This window comes from Dipodomys ordii, unplaced genomic scaffold (assembly GCF_000151885.1).
Source record: "Dipodomys ordii isolate 6190 unplaced genomic scaffold, Dord_2.0 Scaffold24, whole genome shotgun sequence".
In the NCBI taxonomy this organism is placed as follows: Eukaryota; Metazoa; Chordata; class Mammalia; order Rodentia; family Heteromyidae; genus Dipodomys; species Dipodomys ordii.
The window spans coordinates 7,145,103-7,166,212 of NW_012267240.1; the positions used below are offsets into that span (position 1 = coordinate 7,145,103).

Below are 21,110 nucleotides of genomic sequence, written 5' to 3' on the forward strand. Positions count from 1 at the left end.
CACACACACACACACACACACACACACACACACACACACACACACACACCCTTGGTTGTTAGCCTGTGGAGCTATTGGGAGTTTTTGAGCAAAAAAAGCTCAAGGACAGCACACACACACACCCTTGGTTGTTAGCCTGTGGAGCTATTGGGAGTTTTTACACACACACACACCCCTTGGTTGTTAGCCTGTGGAGCTATTGGGAGTTTTTGAGCAAAAAAAGCTGAAGGACAGTACACACACACACACACACCCTTGGTTGTTAATACACACACACACACACACACACACACACATCCTTGGTTGTGGAGCTATTGGGAGTTTTTGAGCAAAAAAAGTTCAAGGACAGCACACACACACACACGTGCGTGCACAACACACACACACACACACATGCCCTTGGTTGTTAACCTGTGGAGCTATTGGGCGTTTTTGAGCAAAAAAAAGCTCAAGGACAGCACCCAGGCCGTAAGTGCAAGTCCCAGGACCAGCGGCCCCTCTTCATCCCCCCCCCAAAGTGTACTATATTTGAGATAAGTTAGTATATTTTAATTGGTCTTTCCATAAAGGTTATAAAAGTATATGAATTTTTTTTGGGGGGGTGCAGGTCCTGGGGCTTGCACTCATGGCCTGGGTACTGTCCTTGAGCTTTTTTTGCTCAAAGCTAGCACTCTACTGTTTGGGTCACATCTCCACTTAAGGCTTTTTGGTGGTTAATCAGAGAGATAAGAGTCACAGACTTGGCTGCCTGGGCTGTTTTTGAACTGTAATCTTCATATTTCAGCTTCCTGAGTAGCTAGAATTATAGGCGTGAGCTACTGGTGCTTGTCTTGAGCTAACTTTTTTTTTTTAATTTTATGTTCTTCCCACATTCATTCATTTCCCTAGATGTATTGTTTAAATTTGAACAGCCTTCCAAAAGATCCCTTGAGAATGACTTTTCTTGTAGCATAGCTTCCTTGATCATAAGAGCTTTAAGGAAAGAACAATTTAATATTATTGTCACACAAGCCTGGAAGGCTTTCTAGGTCATTCTTTCCCCACAAACCCTCAATCTCTGGGACTGGATGAACTGTGTTTGCTTGTGTTATCAGGATTATACTTTTGGGGGGGTTAATGCTGAATCTGGGATTTGAACTCAGGTTCTGGGCATTGATATGTAGACTGACCAGTTTTAGTTCCAGATTGGCTTGTAATTCTTTTTGTAGTTGAGAATGGCCTCATACTTATTTCACCTAACTTCTGTCTTCAAGCTGGGATTATGCATGTACAATAACATTCCAGAGAATTGCTTGCTTTCTTTTTAATGCTATATCATCCCTTATGGATTTCTCTATTTCTGTTTTACAGTTAACACATTTATTGTCAGAAACAGGAAACATTGAAGAGCGTATAGTATTTTTGTTATTGTTTGTTTTTCTGCAACTATTGGTTATATAGCCCAGCTTGGCCCAAGAACTCTTGTCTTAGTGTCTCAGCTTTGATAGCACTCCCAACTTGTCTAACTTTTTAGATCACAATTATGACAAGGGTGTTTTCTTTTTTGATAACAAGTATTTACATATAATAAAGAGAAAGAGGGCTGGGATGTAGCTCAGTGGCAAAGTGCTTGCCTAGCAAGCACAATGTCCTCGGTTCGATCCCCAGTACCAAAAAAGAAAAGACAAAAAAAAAAATAAAGAGAAAGATTTTTTTCCCTATTGTAATATATGAAGATTGAAGTAAGTGAAAGAGAGGAAAGGCAGTAGTAAATAATCATAATTTGAAATAAAGGTATAAGGGTGGAAGAGAAAAGTAATTTTACTTCAGGAAGTAAATAGGTTACTTTGTGAGTTTTTCACCTTTTGGGGTGAGAAAGGATTTAGAGTCTTAAGACTATTAGATCTCAACTTAGTAAAATCTTGTATTTTTTCAGGTAGATAAAGAGAAAGAAGAGTTAATTTAATGTTTGAGATGATCATAAAGTTCAATTATCTAAGGGACTTCCTGTTTAGTTTATTTTAAGAATATTGACTACATTGTTTATTTTAAGTTGTTACTTTAAATAGTTGACTTTTCTTTTACAGCTAAGTGTTTAATTCCATTTTAAAGCAGACTAAATGGCATAAGACAATGATGGCAAATGGATTTCACATCATATGTCTAGTGCTAGAGCAATTAGTTAAGAGTATTGGAACTTTGCACAGAAGACTTGTATAATTAACAAAATTTGTTTTAATTCCTTGGAGAAATGCTTGCTGCTTTTTTTTTTTCTTTTTTCTCTTTTGGTCGGTCGTGGGGTTTGAATTCTGGGTGTGGGCGCTGTCCCTGTGCTCTTCAGCTTAAGGCGAGCGCTCTACTGCTTGAGCCACAGTGCCACTTCCGGTTTTCTGATGGTTTATTGGAGATAAGAGTCTCACGGACTTTCCTGCCCGGGCTGGCTTTGAACCGCAATCCTCAGATCTCAGCCTCCTAAGTAGCTAGGATTACAGGCGTGAGCCACCGGTGCCGGCTATGCTTGCTGTTTTATCATGTTGCGTTACCCTTAGTATGTTAAGGAAAAATAACTCTTGTATACTAAATTTACAGTGTGACATAAATCGTGTGACAACAGTAATTTTTGACCAGATTTAACTTTCAAATTCAGAATCCTTAGAGGAAATTAACTCTACAACTGCACTCTCTTAATAATGTAGTCTCAGTCTTTATGTGGCTTTTGAACAAGGAGAAAATGAACTTTTTTTTTTGAATCCAAATTACTCTATTTTCTTGCTTTATTTGTTTAAACATGGTTAGAATCCGTCAGAAGTAGAGTGTTTGAAGAGCGGAATAAAGGGAGGAAAGAAGTGGAACAAGAATGGGAAGGGAGCAAAAATAATAGCATAGGGCTTCCTTTCTTGGCTTTTCAGTTTTGTGAAGCAGACAGGTCTGGATGCCTGAGATGCTTCCAGAATCTGGACACATGACTAAGATCTTTCTATTTAGCCTTGTATGCTATGTTCCTTTTCTTGTATATAGTTCTACAGGTACAAGATCTACTTAAAAAAGCCTTTTAATTTTTTGTGCCATTATTGTGCTTCTTTTGAGCTTCACAAAATTAACAGTTTCTTCCATGCATATGATGCAGTTCATCATTCAAGTCTCATTGCAGAGAAAATAAATTTAGATGTATTTCAATTCTAGGAGATTTTAGTAATAGCCCCCTCCATCCTGAGGTAGGGCTAGAGGAGGACATGACTGAACCTTCTTTTTGTGTGATATATCTTTTTCCTTGTATGTAGTTATTTTTTAATATTTTTTTATTTTTTATTGTAAAGATACTATACAGAGGGTTACAGTTACATGAGTAAGGTAATGAGTACACTTCCTATTGAGCATTGTTACCCCCTCCATTGTTTCCCCCTACCATCCCTTCCCTCCCTTCCCTCCCTTCCCTGAGGTTTTTTTTTTAATTGTGATTAAGTGATTACAAAATTTCCCGAATTTCACAGTATTGTGGAATAATGATGCTCATTTAAAGTCACAAGTTCATTCTAACTGAGAAAATGAACTTTTAAGTTTTTATTTACTCTTAATTTTTTTTTTTTTTGGTTGGTTGTGGAGCCTAAACTCAGGGCCTGGGTGTTGTCCCTCAGTTCTTCAGCTCAAGGTTAGCGCTCTACCACTTGAGCCACAGTGCCACTTCTGGCTTTTTCTGCTTTTGTGGTTCTGAGGAATTGAACCCAGGGCCTCATGCATGCAAGGCAAGCACTCTACCACTGAGTCACCTTTCCAGCCCCTAGTCTTAAATATTTTAAATTAAAAAAATAGGAAGTATACAGTATTGTGTTTGGTTAAACTTTGTTTTTTATGTTGAGGTCTATAAGTAGAACTGTTTCTGCTAACATTTTATAGGTAATACTTGGCTAAATAATTATGAAATAAGGGAATTTGGGAAACATAAGGAGAAATAAATAGATTTCAGTTCAAAGCTGTATTTTCTCTTTTTTTTTTCCTGTGGGGATGACAGTGCCTCTCCGTGTAGATGTTCTACTGGCTTTGATCTTAATCTCTACACCTTCTGAGTTCAACCTTTTGATTATCCAGTCTTAGCCTCCCAAGCAACTTCTAGCTTTTTCCATTGATACATGTGTGAAACATACCTGAAACTATAAAAACAGGCTAATGAATTTCTAGAATAAGATAGGTGGCTGAAAATAACCAAATCTTATTAAAGATTAAACTTAACTAGCTTTTTAAGCAAACTTAGAAGGGTAGTTCCAGTAGTCTCTTAAAAGACACTTGTATTAAACCTATATTTTGTGGGGTTTTAAGATTTTTGCTTTTTGTGGTGCTGGGTATCAGACTTGGGGCCTTGTACATGCTAGGCAAGTGTTGTACTGAGCTGTATCTTTAGCCTATATCCTGTATTTTACTGATAAAAGAATGCTTTCCCTCTACTGTTGGGAGCAACTTTTTATTCAGCACTGTACTAGAGTTTCTGTCACTACAATAGAGCAAGAATAAAAAAGAGGACATACTGATAGGAAAGAAAAAAAGTAAAATTGAGCTTAGTCACAGTATGACTAAAAGGAATTCACAAAAAGTGACTGAAGTGGGCTGGGAAGGTGGCTCAGTGGTAGAGCACTTGCCTTGCATGCCTGAGGCCCTGGGCTCAATTCCTCAGCACCTCATAAGCAAAAAGAAAAAAGCCGGAAGTGGTGCTGTGGCTTCAGCTGATAGAGCACTAGCCTTGAGCTGAAGAGCTGAGGGACAGCGCCCAGGCCCAGAGTTCAGGCCCCACGACTGGACCACCCCCCCAAAAAAAAGTGACTAAAGTTAATAAGCGAGTTTAGCAGTTTTTAGAGTTACAAAGTCATTTAAAAAATCAATTGTTGCTGGTGGCTCATGCCTATAATCCTAGCTTCTCAGGAGGCTGAGATCTGAGGATTACGGTTCAAACTCAGCTCATGCAGGAATCTCTGGGAGACTTTTAATCTCCAGTTAATCACCAGAAAACCAGAAGTGGCACCGTGGCTCAAAGTGATAGATTGCTAGCCTTGATTCAAAAAGCGCTGGGACAGTACCCAGGTCCTGAGTTCAAGCCCAAGTACTGACCCACCAAAAAAAGTTACCTGTCTGTAAACTTAATGAGACTATCCTCAGCTTTGTACAAAACATTTTTAATTGAGTTGAGTTTTTTTTTTTTTAACCAGTACTGGGGGCTTGAACTCTGGGCCTGGGCACCATCCCTGTACTCAAGGCTACCACTCTAACACTTGAGCCCCAGCACCACTTCTGGCCTTTTCTGTTTATGTGGTACTGAAGAATTGAACCCAGGGCTTCATGCATGCTAGGCAAGCACTCTACCACTTAGCCACATTCCCAGGTCATAATTTTGCTTTTCTGTAGAATGTATTTAAAGAATGTTAACGGAAATAAGTATTGTTTCTGTTTTTTTTTTAGGCTACAGACAAGAGAAAAGCTTTAGAAGAGACCAAAGCATATACAACCCAATCTTTAGCTAGTGTTGCTTATCAAATAAATGCATTGGCCAACAATGTATTGCAGTTGCTGGATATCCAAGCCTCTCAGCTTCGGAGAATGGAGTCTTCTATCAATCATATCTCACAGGTACAGCTTGTAAAAACCTTTAAATTCATATATACTTAAATGGCAGCATATGTCTGAGCAACAGTCTCAAATTGCATAGTGACAATGGGAAATCTGGGAAATCTCAGGCAAGATGAGTGATCAGCCTTGCTCTCTTGATGCAATTAAACTAAGCTGTATGAGGCTGGTACTGGTTTGATGGCATCCTTGTTTTACAGATTTTTATTTTTAATAAGTACATTCTTAATAATGATAAAGTGTATAATATAGCGAATACATAGTCCAATAACGTAATGGTCTGCTATCATCAAATACTATGTAACATAAAAAGTTGTATATGCTACCCTTACAATTGGAATTACAATATATATATTTTCACCTATATATGTGAATATACATACAAATGTGTGTGTGTGTGTGTGTATATATATATATATATATAAAATGTTAGGACATTGTGACATCACTAGGCATAGGGGTTCTTGTTTGCTTTATTCTCTTGTTTGGCCTTTTTTGCTCATGGATGGCACTCTTCTACTTGGACCACACCTTTACTTCAGTTTTTTGCTGGCTAATTGAAGATAAGAGTCTTGGATTTGTCTGCCTGGGCTGGCTTCAAACCATGATCTTCAAATCTCAGCCTCCTAAGTAGCTAGGATGATACATGTGAGCCACTAGTGCCTGGCTAAATTAATTAGAATTTTCTCTGTCTGTCTCTCTTGTGGGAGAGTGTTACCAAGAGTTAGATCTGGGCCTTGTACTTGCTGGGTGAATGATTTACCACTTGAGCCATACATCAGCTCTTGCAATCTTAGTGGAGCACTGATGTACCACATTGTACCACTGACTAAAATGTAATTCAGTGACTGTACATAGCTTGGAAATAGGGATTCCATACTCATTTTTAAAAATTGATTTATATTCATTATTATATTTACTTTTAGTTCAACAAACCTTTTTATTTTTTGTTTTTGAGACAAGGTCTCACTATCTAGCCTAATTTAGCCTCAAACGGTGTGATCTTTCTGAATTACAGGTATGGACTTTTTTTTTTTTTTTTTTTCCCCAATCCTGGGGCTTGAACTCAGGGCCTGGGCACTATCCCTGAGCTGCTTTTGCTTAAGGCTAGCACTCTACTACTTGACCCACAGCGCCACTTCTGGCCTTTTCTTTTTATGTGATTCTGAGGAATTGAACACAAGGCTTCATGTATGCTAGGCAAGCACTCTACCACTAAGGCACATCCCCATCCCCCTCTTTTTTTTTTGCTAAATACCTTTTAAAAATTGTAGTAAAATAAACATGACCAAATTTACCATTTTAAGTAAACAGATCAGTCACATGAAGTATATTTAGGTTGTGTAGCTGTTACCACTTTTTTATATGTGTATGCATGTGTACATGCATGTGTGTGTGTGTGTGCATGCAGGTGTGTAAAATAGGGGACTGAATCCAAGGCCTCATGCATGCTAACAAATTGCTCTGTCATTGAATTATATCTCTGGCTTTTTATTTTTATTTTTTATTGTTTTAAGGAATTGTACAGGGTAACAATTTTCTATTGTCAGGTTAGGAGTATAAATGTCCCTTCCTTCAGTGTCCTCCATTTTCCTTTTCTCATCCCTACCCACAAGTTACATAGTTTGATTTTTACAGTGTATATTGAATTACAGTGACTGCATTCGTTTACCCTTCTTCCCTCCATTCCTGTACCCCCTATGTGTTCCCACCCTGCCCCACCCCTGCCAACAAAGGAAAAGCAAAACAAAAACATGTTTCCATTTTTGGAATTTGTTTTGATAAATAGTACTTCAAATGTTCAGAAGAGTTATGCCTTTGGGTTCTTCCCTGAATATGTTCTCCTTTAGTACATTTCTTTGTGTATAAATGCATCAAGTTCCATTTAAGCTATCATGTTTAGTTACATTTTAGATCCAGCTTCCACAGGCAAGAGAGAACATGTGGTGTTGTCTATCTGAGCTTGGCTTACCTCATAACATGATTTGTCTATCCATTTCCCTAGAATGACATAATATTCTCTCTAATGGATAAGTAAAATTCCATTGTGTATATGTGCCACATTTTCTTGAACACTCATTTGTTTTGGACATCTAAGCTGTTTCCATTATTTGGCTATTATGAATAGTGAGTCCACCAATGACCATGATTCGTGAGTGTCTTTATTGTATCCTGACTTGAAATATTCTGGGTAGATGCTGGAGTGGTATGGCTGGATCATAGGGAAGGTCTATGTTTAGTTTAGCTTTTTGAGGAACCTCCAAACTGTCATCCAGAGTGGTTATACTTGCTTACTTTCCCACTAACAGTGCAATAGGGTTTTGTTGTTGTTGTTTTTTTTCCCTTATCTCCACCAGCATTTATTGTTGTTCAAATTCTCAATGTGGCCGATCTTCTTCAGCTTTTAAAAAAAAGTTTTATTTTGAGGTAGAGTCTTGCCCTGTTTGGCACAACTCAAGATTCTTCTGCCTGAGCTTCCCAAGTAGCCACCATGCCTGGCTTAATAGCTTCTTTTGAGGTTAAGATAAATGGGGCCTAATTAAATCTTACAGTTTTTTGTGGCTTTTGAAGACACTTTTGTCTCTGAGATCATCAACATTCAAATTAAAATGCTCTTTTGTGCTCTTTCCTCCTTCCTATTCCCTGCGCTTAGGCTTCCTGCAGTTATAAGATTAGTTTAATTTTGTAGAATTATAAATGGAACCATACAGTATGAACCTTTTCTTTTCTTTCTTTCTTTCTTTTTTTTTTTGGTTTGTCTTCACTCAGTTATTTTGAGATTCATCCATGTTGTTGCATGTAAAAAGAGTTCCCTTTTTGTTTATTGTTTTTTGTTTTGGACCGATCCTGGGGCTTGAATGCTGGGCCTGAGCACTGTCCCTGAGCTCTTTTGCTCAAGGCTAGTAGTGCTCTACTACTGGAGCCTTAGCACCACTTCCTACTTTTTCTGTGATTAATTGGAGATGAGAGTCTCACAGACTTTCCTGCCTGGGCTGGCTTTGAACTACGATCCTCAGACCTCAGCCTCCTGAGAGCTAGGATTACAGGTGTGAGTGCTGGCACCTACCAAAAGTTCACTTTTTATAGCTGAATGTTTCGTATTGTTACATATTTTGTAATATTTGTTTGAAATCTGTTTTATGTTGTAGTTACTATAAACATTCATCAGTATTTGTGTACAAATCTTTGTATGGTAAGATATTTTTGTTTCTTTTTGGTAAATACCTCTGAGCGCACTAAATACATGTCATAGGTGTTTGTTTAACTTTATAAGAAACTGTTCGATTTCTTCCCCAAAGTATTTGGCTTAAGGATGTTAGCAGGAACAAATTATGGGTTTTATTAAATACTTCCTGTGTATATACATTTCTGCTGAAATTTATATACTATTTCTATGTGTATCTGTTGAAATTGATATAGTATTTCTAGTCTGTTAATACAAAGTGAAATATATATGAGATATAGTATGATATATATGTAATATACATTAGAAAGTAAATGTGTGTGTGCATGTGTGTGTGCGTGCCCACTGGGCCTAAAACTTGAACGTTGAACTCAGGGCCTGGGCACTGTCCCTTTTTGTGCTTATGGCTAGTGCTCTGCCACTTGAGCCACATCCCCACCTGTTTTTTTTGCTAGTTAACTGGAGATAATAAGAATCATGGACATTAGTGTTCAAGCTTCAAACTTCGATCCTTATATTGCAGCCTTCTGAGTAGGTAGATTATAGGTGTGAGCTATGGGCAAGGCAATGAGTACATTTCTTATCAAGCATTGTTGCCTCCTCCTTTGTTTCCCCTTCTCATTTGTTTTTTTCTTTAACTTGAAATGTTGTATGAGAATGATGATGAATTCTTTGGGCTTTTGTATGTCTGAAAAAACCTTCACTTTGTTTTTTCTCTTATTATTGTGTTTAAAATATATGTAACATAAACTTACTATTTTAACCATTTTTTTTTTCCAGTAAGGGGTAGGTTTAGTCATCGTTCAGGCTGGCACCAGGCCATCTTGGTCTTCCACACAGTGGGGAAAGGCCTGGGAAAGAGAGAGCTGGGAAAGAGAGAGAGAAAGAGAGAGAGAGCTGGGGAAAAGAGCTAAGAGAGAGCTAGAAAAGAGAGAAAGTAGCTAGAAAAGAGAAGAGCTAGGGAAGAGCTAGAAAAGAGCAGAGAGAGAGCTAGAAAAGAGAAGGGAGCTAGGAAAGAGAAGAGAAGGAAAGAGCTGAGAAAGAGCTAGAAAAGAGCGGAGAGCTGGGGAAGAGAAGAGAAGGAAAGAGCTGAGAAAGAGCTAGAAAAGAGCAGAGAGAGATATTTTAACCATTTTTGAATGTATAGTTCAGTGATGTTAAGAACACTCACATTGTTTGTCACCCATCACCATTAACCATCTTTGGAACTTAAAAAAATTTTTTTTGTTAGTTGTGGGGCCTGAACTCTGGGCCTGAGCACTGTCCCTCAGCTCTTCAGCTCAAGGCTAGTACTACCACTTGAGCCACAGAGCCACTTCCAGCCTTTTCTGCTTATGTGGTGCTAAGGAATCGAACCCAGGGTTTCATGCATGCAAGGCAAACACACTACCACTGAGCCACCTTCCCAGTCCCCATCTTTGGAACTTTTTACATCTGCCTGAACTAAAGCTATGTATCTGTTAAAAAATTTCCATTCACTAAAACATCCCTTCACTAGTCATTAACAAGCACAATTCTATCACAATTTTTACAGTTTTGACTTAACCTAGGTATTTTATATAAGTAGAATCACATGGCATTGTCCTTTTATATTTGCTTATTTTTCTTTTTTTAATTTTTTATTGTAAAGATACTATACAGAGGGTTACAGTTACATGAGTGAGGTAATGAGTACACTTCCTCTTGAACATTGGTAGCCCCTCCATTGTTTTCCCCCTACCATCCCCTCCCTCCCTCCCTTCCCTGAAGTTTCTTTTTTTGATTGTGATTAAGTGATTACATAATTTCTAAGTCACAAGTTCATTCTAACTTTCCTGGAGCAAATTGTCTATCACAGTCTGTAATATATAACAGTGTTCACATGTTATACACCATACATGTGATCAGCAGCATGGGGATATTTAGTAGTGGTTCAACCAGATGAGCAGGAGTTCTTTGTTTCTTAAGTCCTGTTAGTTTTGTCGTATCACCTAACATTTTGGATTTATCATCCACTTATCAGGGAGACCATGTACCGTTTGTCTCTTCGCTCTTGGCTTACCTCGCTCAACATGATTCCTTCTAGCTCCATCCATTTCCCTGCAAATGCCATTATTTTGTCATTTCTAATGGCTGCATAATATTCCATTGTGTATAGATACCACAATTTTTGGATCCATTCATCTGTGGTGGGGCATCTGGGTTGTTTCCATATCCTAGCTATTGTGAACAGTGCTTATTTGCTTATTTTTCTTAGCATAATGTTCTCAAAGTTAATTCATGTATCAGATTTTTTTTTTTTTTTTTGTCGGTGTGGGACTTGGACTCTGGGCCTGTGCGCTGTCACTCAGCTCTTCAGCTCAAGGCTAGCACTCTACCACTTGTGCCACAGCCCCACTTCAGGTTTTCTGAGTGGTTTATTGGAGAGAAGAGTCTCACGGACTTTTCTTGCCCGGGCTGGCTTTGAACCGTGATCTTCAGATGTAAGCCTCCTGAGTGGCTAGGATTACAGGCATGAGCCACTGGCATCCCGCATGTATAAGAATTTTAATCTTTAATATAGATAGGAATAAGCTTGCAGTGTGTGTGTGTGTGTGTGTGTGTGTGTGTGTGTGTGTGTATGTATTTGCAGCAGTTTCATCTTTATAATTACCTAGTATCTGCTTTTGTAAAATATCACAATGGCTTGCTGAGAGACAAGGAGGCATGAGAAGTGTATACTTTGAATCTGAGTAATGGAGGTAAAATTTCACCAGATAAACTTTGAAACAGTGACATAATTGGTTACTAGTCATGTTGCTCATCTGTTATGTATGTGGTGATTTGTAGATTGAAGAGCTAGCAGCAGTGTTTGTACTTTGTATAATTATAGTTCTTGTAACTGAAACTTGGATGGTGTCATTTGAGTCTGTTGAAATTCCTGCATATCAGAATTGTGTAAAACAAGGACCGCCAATATGTTTCTCTTTGTTTTTTTTTGTCGGTCATGGGGCTTGAACTCTGGGCCTGAGTGCTGTTCTTCAGCTCTTAAGCTCAAGGCTAGAGCTCTACCACTTGAGCTACAGCACCACTTCCAGTTTTCTGGTGGTTTATTGGCGATAAGAGTTTCACAGAGAAAGCCAAGACTGGCTGTGAACCGCGATCCTCAGATCTCAGCCTCCCGAGTAGCTAGGATTACAGGCATGAGCCATTGGCGCCCGGCCCAGTATGTTTCTCTTTAATAAGACATTTAAAATTATTTTCCCTCTTGAACAATGTATGCTCTTTGTATTTTAGTAAGTCTGTTAACTGTTTACCAAATTAAGCTTGGGTATAGTGATACATTTCTGTGATCCCAGTACTGGGGAGATTGAGCAAGAGGATGTAGAGTTTGAGGCTAGCCTGGGTGGACTATATAGGTGAGACTGTCTAAAGGGTGTGCAAACAAGCAAACATGAAAAATAAGTTTACTAAATTCAGTTCTCATTCTGCTAAAGATATTTTAACTCATATAGTTTTTAAAATAGCTTTTTTATTAATTGTCTTGCTGAGAGTCATTCAAAAAAGCATAAAGTGATAAGTAAAAGGACATTTTATTAGTAAGCTTCCTTGAAACTTTTATAACTGTTAAACAGAACTTAAGTTTACTTACAAAAGGGTTTTCTTGGGGGGCATATATTCTTTGTGGGGAAGTGAAAAAGAAGCTTTCTTTGCTGTTCCAGATTGTTCTTTAGCTATTACTTTAATAAAGTCACAAAGAATGAAAGAAATTTTTGTTTGAATGTCTTAGAACTTTGTGAGAGATTCGTTTTGGTTTTAGTTTGCATACTAAGGTATGATTGTAGTTGCATACTAAGGTATGATTGTAGTTCAAATTCTTTAATGTAGCCTTAAGTTTTGTGCCCGTTAGAGCATAATCTCATCATTTCATACCAAACTTCTTAGTTCTCATTTTCAAAAAAGAAAAAGAAAAAAAACACAGTTTACTTTGTTAGTATTTGGTTAATTCTTTATGGTGGGGAAAAAAAAACCCTTCTCAGTGTCAGTCTTTTTTTTTTTTTTTTGTCAGTTGTGGGGCTTGAACTCAGCCTGGTGCTGTCCCTTATTTCTTCAGCTCAAGGCTAGTGCTCTACCACTTGAGCCACAGCGCTACTTGGGTTTTCTGGTGATTTATTGGGGATTAGAGTCTTAGGGACTTTCTTGCCCAGGCTCACTTTGAACTGTGATCCTCAGATCTCAGCCTCCTTAGTAGCTAGGATTGCAGGCATGATCCCCTGGCACCCTGTTCAGTGTGGATCTTTTAACTTTATGTTTTGGTATATCTTGTATTTATAAAGTTTTCTGTTTTAACAGTGTTTCCTTTCTCTTCTTTCTTGAGTAAGTGCTTACTGAAAATTAGTGGATTTCTTTATTAAAGTACTTAAAAATTTCTACAATCAATACTCACTTTTTATTTTTTTTAATGGATTCTTAACACCTTTTTTCCAAGAAAATATATATATTTTTATTGTAAAGATACTATACAGAGGATTACAGTTACATGAGTGAGGTAATGAGTACACTTCCTCTTGATCTTAACACTTCTTGTGACACAATTATTATGTGAAAGTACCAGAAACTTTATGGAAAATACAGAAGTTAATTCCTGGAGAAAGCCCATAATTATTAACAATTTTCAAACCATCTACTTAACTAAACTTTATCATAATTAAAATTTGTAGTTAAAATTGACAATTTTTGTTTTTTTCTGAAATCATGTACTTTAGAATAGGAAGTGACAATGCCAATTTGAGTTTTGATTTTATAATTCATAACAAAGATATCCAAAGAAAGAAAATATTTGCCTTAAGTTATAGAGACATGCTATAGAAGTCAAAGGCTGAAGGCGAGGGCGAATTGACTTAAGTAAGAGAATGCCTGCCTGCCAAGTATGCACTTGGCCTTGTGAAAAAAAAATTTTTTGTGCCAGTTTGAACTCAGGGTCTGGGTCGGCACTGTTCCTGAGATTTTTTTGCTCAAGGCTAACACTCTACCACTTGAGCCACAGCTCCACTTCTGGCTTTTTTCTTTGGGTGGTTAATTGGAGATAAGAATCTCATGGCCTTTCCTGCCTGGGCTGGCTTTGAGTTGTGGTTCTCAGATCTTAGTCTGTCTGCTAAGTAGCTAGGATTATAGGTGTGATCCACTGGCACCCAGCTAGAAGTTGAACATTTTGATGGTCCATTTTTTCCCTTCTGTCCCACAGTGCCTTCTAATTACAATTACGCTTCTAAAATTTAGAAATTAGATAAATTGCCTCATCTCTTAATTCTGTGATGAGTCATACCTTAGGCATCTTGGTTGGGCACAGTGGTTCAGGCCTGTAATCCTAGGTATTTGGGAGGTGACGCTCAGGGGATTGAGGTTTGAGATCAGACTGGGCATACAAGTTCTTGAGACTCTATCTCAGTTATTGAGCATTATGGCATATACTAGTTACACTTGCTATGGAGAAGCACAATAGCTAGGCACAGTGGTAGTGCTATCTGTAGTGCCCAGTGATAGAGGGAAATACAAATAAGAGAATATAAGCCCAGCCCCAGTCCTAAAAGAATATCCTACCTCAAAAATAACTATTTCGAAAAGGAGCTGGAGGCATGGCCCAAATAGTTTCCCCTCTCCTTAAAAACAAGTGCACCTCATAGAGAATCATTTAGTTTAATATGGGCAAGCCTAGTTAGTACAGGTTACTTTTTATATGCTAAATTATGTGGGTGGGCCTTCAAATACCAAAAATTAGCACAGCTATTAAGCTCATTTAGCAATAAAAGGTTATTACAAGTTAATACAAATACTTTTAGTTGCACTTAGTTTCTTTTTTTTTTTGGTCGGTAATAGGTCTTGAACTCTGGGCTTGGGTGCTGTCCCTGAGCTCTTCAGCTCAAGGCTAGCACTCAACTACTTGAGCCACAGCACCACTTCTGGCTTTTGCTGTTTATGTGGTGCTGAGGAATAGAACCCAGGGCCTACCACTGAGCTACCTTCCCAGCCCCCTTAATTTCTTATTGGCTTGAACTTAGACTCTTATTTGTTAGGAAGACATTCTAAACCACTTGAAACACTTCCACAGCCTATTTTTCCTTTAGTTATTTTCAGATAGGGTCTGGTGTTTTTGTCTGGAGCCAGCCTGGGATTATCCTAATCCTTACTACCTAGATATGGTTACAATCAGATACTACAACATGTATCTTCTTTTAATAGCAATTTTTTTATTGTGATTAAGTGATTACATAAATTTCACAGTATTATGGGATAGTGATACTTAGTTAAAGTCACACATTCTAACCTTCATGGGGCAAATTGTCTTTATTGTGGTCTATAATGTTTATGAGTTCTGTGTGCTTTGACAATACAGTTATTTCTTCCACATCGGGTGATATGTACATTTCTTTCCTTTTGCTTAGTGTCAGCTATTCCCTTTCCTGCTCATTCCTTCCCTCCCATCACTGCCATTGAGTTGCTTAGTTCGTTTTGATCAATGACCAGTGCAGCTAATGGGTCCTGCTATTATATGTTTTCCTGTTTCACTTTGTTTTGGGTTTTTTTTTTTTTTGGGTCCCATCGTGGGGCCTGAACTCTGGGCCTGAGCACTGTCCCTCAGCTCTTCAGCTCAAAGCTAGCGCTCTACCACTTGAGCCACAGCACCACTTCAGCTCTTTTCTTTTTGCTTATGTGGTGCTGAGGAATCGAACCCAGGGCCTCAGGCATGCAAGGCAAGCACTCTACCACTGAGCCAACTTCCCAGCCCCTGTTTCCCTTTGTTTTGGTGTTGTCCTCCTAGTCTCCGAAGTGCACATACATACCATATTATATGGTTCGCAGCATGGGGTCATTTAGTAATGATTCGACTAGCTGAGTGGAGTCCTTTGTTTCTCCAGTCTTGTTTACTTTGTTGTATCCTTCTGTTTTGGATTTAACATCCACTTATCAGGGAGACCATGTGCCATTTGTCTCTTTGCTTTTGGCTTACCTCACTCAACATGATTTTTTCTAGTTCCATCCATTTCCCTGTGAATGCCATTACTTTATTCTTCCTAATGGCTGCATAATATTCTACTATATAAAGGTACCACAATTTTTTGCTCCATTCATCTGTAGTGGGGCATCTAGGTTGTTTCCACATCCTGGCTATTGTAAACAGTGCTGCAGTGAACATGGAGGTGCATGTGTCCTTGTACCCTGGTTCCTGTTGTTAAGGATAGATGCCTGGGAGTGGTATGGTTGGGTCATAGGGTAGGTCTATATTTAGCTTTCTGAGGACCCTCCAGACTGCGCCAAAGTGGTTGTATAAGTGTACATTCCTACCAGCAGTGTAATATGGTTCCTCTTTCTCTGCATCCCCTCCAGCATTTGTCGTTGGCTGAATTTAGGATGTGGGCCATTCTGACTATTGCAAGGGTATCTCTGGGTTGTTTTTATTTGCATTTCCTTTACAACCAGGGATGGTGAACATTTCCTTATGTGTTTCTTTGCCGTTTTTATCTCTTCTTTTGAGAACTCTTTTTTTAGTTCCCTTGCCCATTTAGTAGTTGGTTTGTTAGGTTTGGGAGGGATTAGTTCTTGAGTTCCCTATGTATACTGGATATTAGCTCCTTGTCTTATATATTGCTGGTGAGTATATTTCCCCAGTTAGTTGGCTGTCCTTCTAGTTTGGTAGCTATGTCTTTAGCTGTGCAGAAACTTTGTATTTTAAGGTAGTGTCATTTGTCGAGTCTCTCTCCAATTTGTTGTGACCCTGGAACTCTGTTCGGGAAGTTCCTGCCTCGAACTATCAAGTGTTTCTCCTACTCTGTCCTGCAGTAGTTTCAGAGTTTCAGGTTTGCTGTTAAGATGTTTAATTCATTTTGAGTTGATGTTGGTGCATGGTGATAGGCTGGGGTCCATTTTCAGTTTTCTGCATGTGGCCACCAGTTTTCCTAGCACCAGTAGTTGAAGAGGCTGTGCTTCCTCCACTATATGTTTTTGGCTCCTTTGTCAAATATCAGCTGACTATAAGCGTGTGGTTTTATTTCTCGATCTTCTATTCTATTGGTCTTTGGGTCTGTTTTTGTGCCAGTACCAAGCTGTCTTTGTTATTATAGCTCCATAGTAGAGCTTGAAGTCTGGCATCTAGATCCCTCCAGTGTTGCCTTTTTTGCCTAGAATTTTCTTGGCTATTCTAGGTCTTTTGTTGCTCCATATGAATTTTTGGACTGTTTTCTGTATTTCAGTGATGAACATCATTGGGATTTTAATAGGAATTGCATTGAATTTGTATATCGGTTTTGGCAGTATGGCCATTTTAACTATATTGTCTGCCTATCCAAGAACATGGAAGGTATTTCCATTTCCTGATGTCCTCTATATTTCTTTAAGTTTTTATAGTTTTCATTAACTATTTCTTTTACATCTTTGGTTAGGTTAATTTCTAAATATTTTATTTTTTTGAGGTTGTTGTTAATGGGGTTGTTTCCTTGATTTCCCCTTCTGCTTGTATATTGTTGGTATACAGAAAGGCAACTGATTTTTGTGGGTTAACTTTGTATCCTGCTACTTTGCTGAAGTGGTTTATAAGTTCTAAGAGTTTGGGGGTGAAGTTTTTGGGATCATGGAGGTATAGTATCATGTCATCTTCAAAAAGGGTTAGTTTAACTTCTTCTTTCCCTATGCGGATCCCTTTAATGTCTTTTTCTTGCCTTATTGCTCTGGCTAAGGATTCCAGAACTATATTGAAGAGGAGTGGAGAGAGTGGGCATCCTTGCCTTGTTCCTGATTTTAGGAGAATTGGTTGTAGTTTTTTCCCATTAAGTATAATATTGGCTATTGGTCTGTCCTGTATGGCTTTTATTGTCTTAAGGAATGTTCCTTCTATTCTTATTTTCTCCAGAGCTTTTTTTCTGGGGCTGGGAAGGTGGCTCAGTAGTAGAACGCTTGCCTTGCATGCATGAGGCCCTGGGTTTGATTCCTCAGCACCACATAAGCAAAAAGAAAAAAGCCGGAAGTGGCGCTGTGGCTCAAGTGGTAGAGCGCTAGCCTTGAGCTGAAGAGCTGAGGGACAGTGCCCAGGCCCAGAGTTCAGGCCCCATGACTGGATCCAAAAAACGACAACAAAAAAAAAGCCTTTTCTGCATCAATGGAAATAATCATGTAGTCCTTGACCTTGGATCTGTTGATGTGTTGGATTACATTTATTGATTTATGTATGTTAAACCATCCCTGCATCTCTGAGATGAAACCTACTCGGTTGTAATTTACGATTTTTTTGATGTGTTTCTGGATTCTGTTGGCTAGAATTTTGTTAAGGATCTTTCCTCTGTGTTCATCAAGGAGATTGGTCTGTATGTAGTTCTCTTTTTTTGTTGGGTCTTTGCCTGGTTTAGGGATGGATGTGATATTGGCATTGTAGAATGAGTTTGTGATAGCTCCCTCTGTTTCTATTTCTTGGAAGAGTCTGAGGAGTATGGGTACTAGATCCTCTTTAAAGGTCTTAGAGAGTTCTGTAGTGAATGCATCTGGAACTGGGCGTTTCCTTGTTGGAAGACTTCTGATTGCATCATCTATCTCATTGTAAGATATTGGCTTATTTAATTGATTTATTTCTTCTTCGTTCAGTTTGGGCAATTTGTATTTCTCTAAAAATTCATCCATTTCTGCTAGGTTTTCTTTCCTTAGTGAGTGTAGATTCTGGAAATAATTCTTTTTTTGTTGTTGTTGTTATTTTTTTTGGGGGGGGGCCCGGTTGTGGGGCCTGAACTCTGGGCCTGGGCGCTGTCCCTCAGCTCTTCAGCTCAAGGCTAGAGCTCTACCACTTGAGCCACAGCGCCACTTCCGGCTTTTTTCATTTTGCTTATGTGGTGCTGAGGAATCGAACCCAGGGCCTCATGCATGCAAGGTAAGCGCTCTACCACTGAGCCAACTTCCCAGCCCCTGGAAATAATTCTTTATAATTGTTTGGATGTCTTGGGTATTTTTTGTAATTTTTCCTGTGGCATTCCATCTTATTAATTTGGGTTTCCTCTCTTCTTTTTTTAGTTAATCTTCCCAAAGGTCCGTTGATTTTATTGATTTTTTTTCAAAAAAACCCAGCTTTTTGTTTTATTAATTTTATTTATAGTTTTCTTAGCCTCTATCTCATTAATTTCTTTCTCATTGTTTTGGTTATCTTGCTCAGTCTAGTAATTTCGGGTTCAATTTTTTCATGCTTTTCTAGCAGTTTTAATTGCAACATAAGATTATTTACTTGGTCTGTCTCTATTTTCTTGATGTGTGCACTGAATGTGATAAATTTGCCCCTCAGGACTGCTTTTGCCGTGCCCCACAGGTTTCATTGTGATGTATACTCATTTTCATTGAATTCTGGGAACTTTTTAATTTCTTCTGTGACCCAGGTGTTGCTCAGAAGTGTGCTGTTCAATTTTCATGTATTTGAGTAATGTCTACGGTATACTTTGTTATTGAGAACTAACTTGATTCCACTGTGGTTGGATAAGATACAGGGGATTATGTCAATTCCCTTGTATTTGCTTAAGTTCTTTGTATGAACTATGATATGGTTTATTTTGGAGAAAGTTCCATGAGTTGCTGAGAAGAACATGTACTGTGTCATTTTAGGGTAGAAAACTTGGTAGATATTAATAAATTTGCTTCAAATATGGCATCACTTAATTCGGTGGCTTCTTTGCCAATCCTCTGGTTGGTAGACTTGTCCTTTCATACCCATCTTTTTGAAGTCTTCCCTCCTTTCCTTTTTGCCTAGTTTGCCTTGGATCCCCAGTATCTTTGCTTTCTCTGAGTAGCTGAGACTACAGACATGTGTCATGTCTTACATGTAACATTTTTTTTTGGGGGGGTCCGGTTGTGGGGCCTGAACTCTGGGCCTGGACGCTGTCCCTCAGCTCTTCAGCTCAAGGCTAGCACTCTACCACTTGAGCCACAGCACCACTTCCGTCTTTTTTCTTATGTGGTGCTGAGGAATCAAACCCAGGGCCTCAAGCATGCAAGGCAAGTGCTCTACCACTGAGCCACCTTCCCAGCCCCTTACATGTAACATTTTAATGGAAAAAAACCCACAACAAATCTGTTAATTTAAAGCATTTTTTTTGTAAGAATAGCATTTTATTTTTCTCCAAGTCTCTCTCTTATGTTTAATATAAGAAAACAGGATTCTCGGGCTGGGAAGGTGGCTCAGTGGTAGAGCACTTGCCTTGCATGCCTGAGGCCCTGGGTTCGATTCCTCAGCACCACATAAACAAAAAGAAAAAAGCCGGAAGTGGCATTGTGGTTCAAGTGGTAGAGTGCTAGCCTTGAGCTGAAGAGCTGAGAGACAGTGCCCAAGCCCAGAGTTCAGGCCCCACAACCGGACCCAAAAAATAAAAGAAAACTGGATTCTCAAGTGTGCTTCTTTAGTCTCCTGTGATTTCTTATTTTGGTTGAACAACACGAAGAAAATTTGGCTTCACAAGGATATATGGTAAGAATAACATAGGAACTTAGAAACTCCAGGGGTCTTTAGACCGGTTTGTGAATCTTTACTTAATGTCAAGTTACTGGGGCTGGGAAGGTGGCTCAGTGGTAGAGGGCTTGCCTTGAATGCATGAGGCCTTGGGTTCGAATCCCTAGCACCACATAAGCAGAAGAAAAGCTGGAAGTGGTGCTGTGGCTCAAGCGGTAGAGCTCTAGCCTTGAGCTGAAGAGCTGAGGGACAGCGCCCAGGCCCAGAGTTCAGGACGACCCCTCCCCTAAAAAAAAAAAGTTATAGTTTCGTTCTGATGAATGTGTGTTTCTAGTGGCATATGCTGGCTATCATCATGCTCAATTCATCCATTTTTGCTCATGCGGGAATCACACCCAGGGCCTTGTACATGCTGAGCATGTGCTGTCACTGAGTTGCACCCCCCCCCCCACATACCTGCCCCTATTTAAAAAAAAAATCTCCCAAGTTTTGTTAATAGGTTTTCCACCTGCAGTTTCTTTTAGTTTTATTTTTTTAATCCATCCTTAATGACTTTAGTATACTTTTGGTGCCCTTATCAATAATACAAAGGGATTTCTGCTGGCTTCTTAGAGTATTAGGATGTCTCCCTCCCCCCAAACCCCCATACGGGGCTTGAATTTGGCCTGGTACTCTCATTTTTACTTTTCCTGCTCAAGGTTTGTGCTTTTTCACCTGCTCTACATTTCTAATTCTGGGTTTTGTTGTTTAACTGGAGATAGAATGTCACAGACTTTCTTGCCTGGATTGGCTTTGAGCCAGTATCCTCAGATCTCAGTCTCCTGAATACCTAGGATTACAGGTATAAGCTTGGCTCAGTTTCTAAAATGTTTTATAAAATTTAATACGGCTTTGACTCAGCACTTGTTT

General features: G+C 38.9%; 1 protein-coding gene across 2 annotated transcripts in view; it reads left to right on the forward strand.

The window, feature by feature from the left end:
- Window positions 1–5,478: 5,478 nt before the first annotated feature.
- Abi1 (abl-interactor 1) overlaps window positions 5,479–21,110 on the forward strand; it is a 76,290-nt gene continuing 60,658 nt past the window's right edge. For both annotated transcript variants that reach the window (XM_013014679.1, XM_013014680.1), the window contains exon 1: window positions 5,479–5,592. In XM_013014679.1, the coding sequence (XP_012870133.1) occupies window positions 5,563–5,592 (30 nt within the window). In that variant the 5' untranslated portion in view covers window positions 5,479–5,562. The remainder of the gene's footprint in view (window positions 5,593–21,110) is intronic.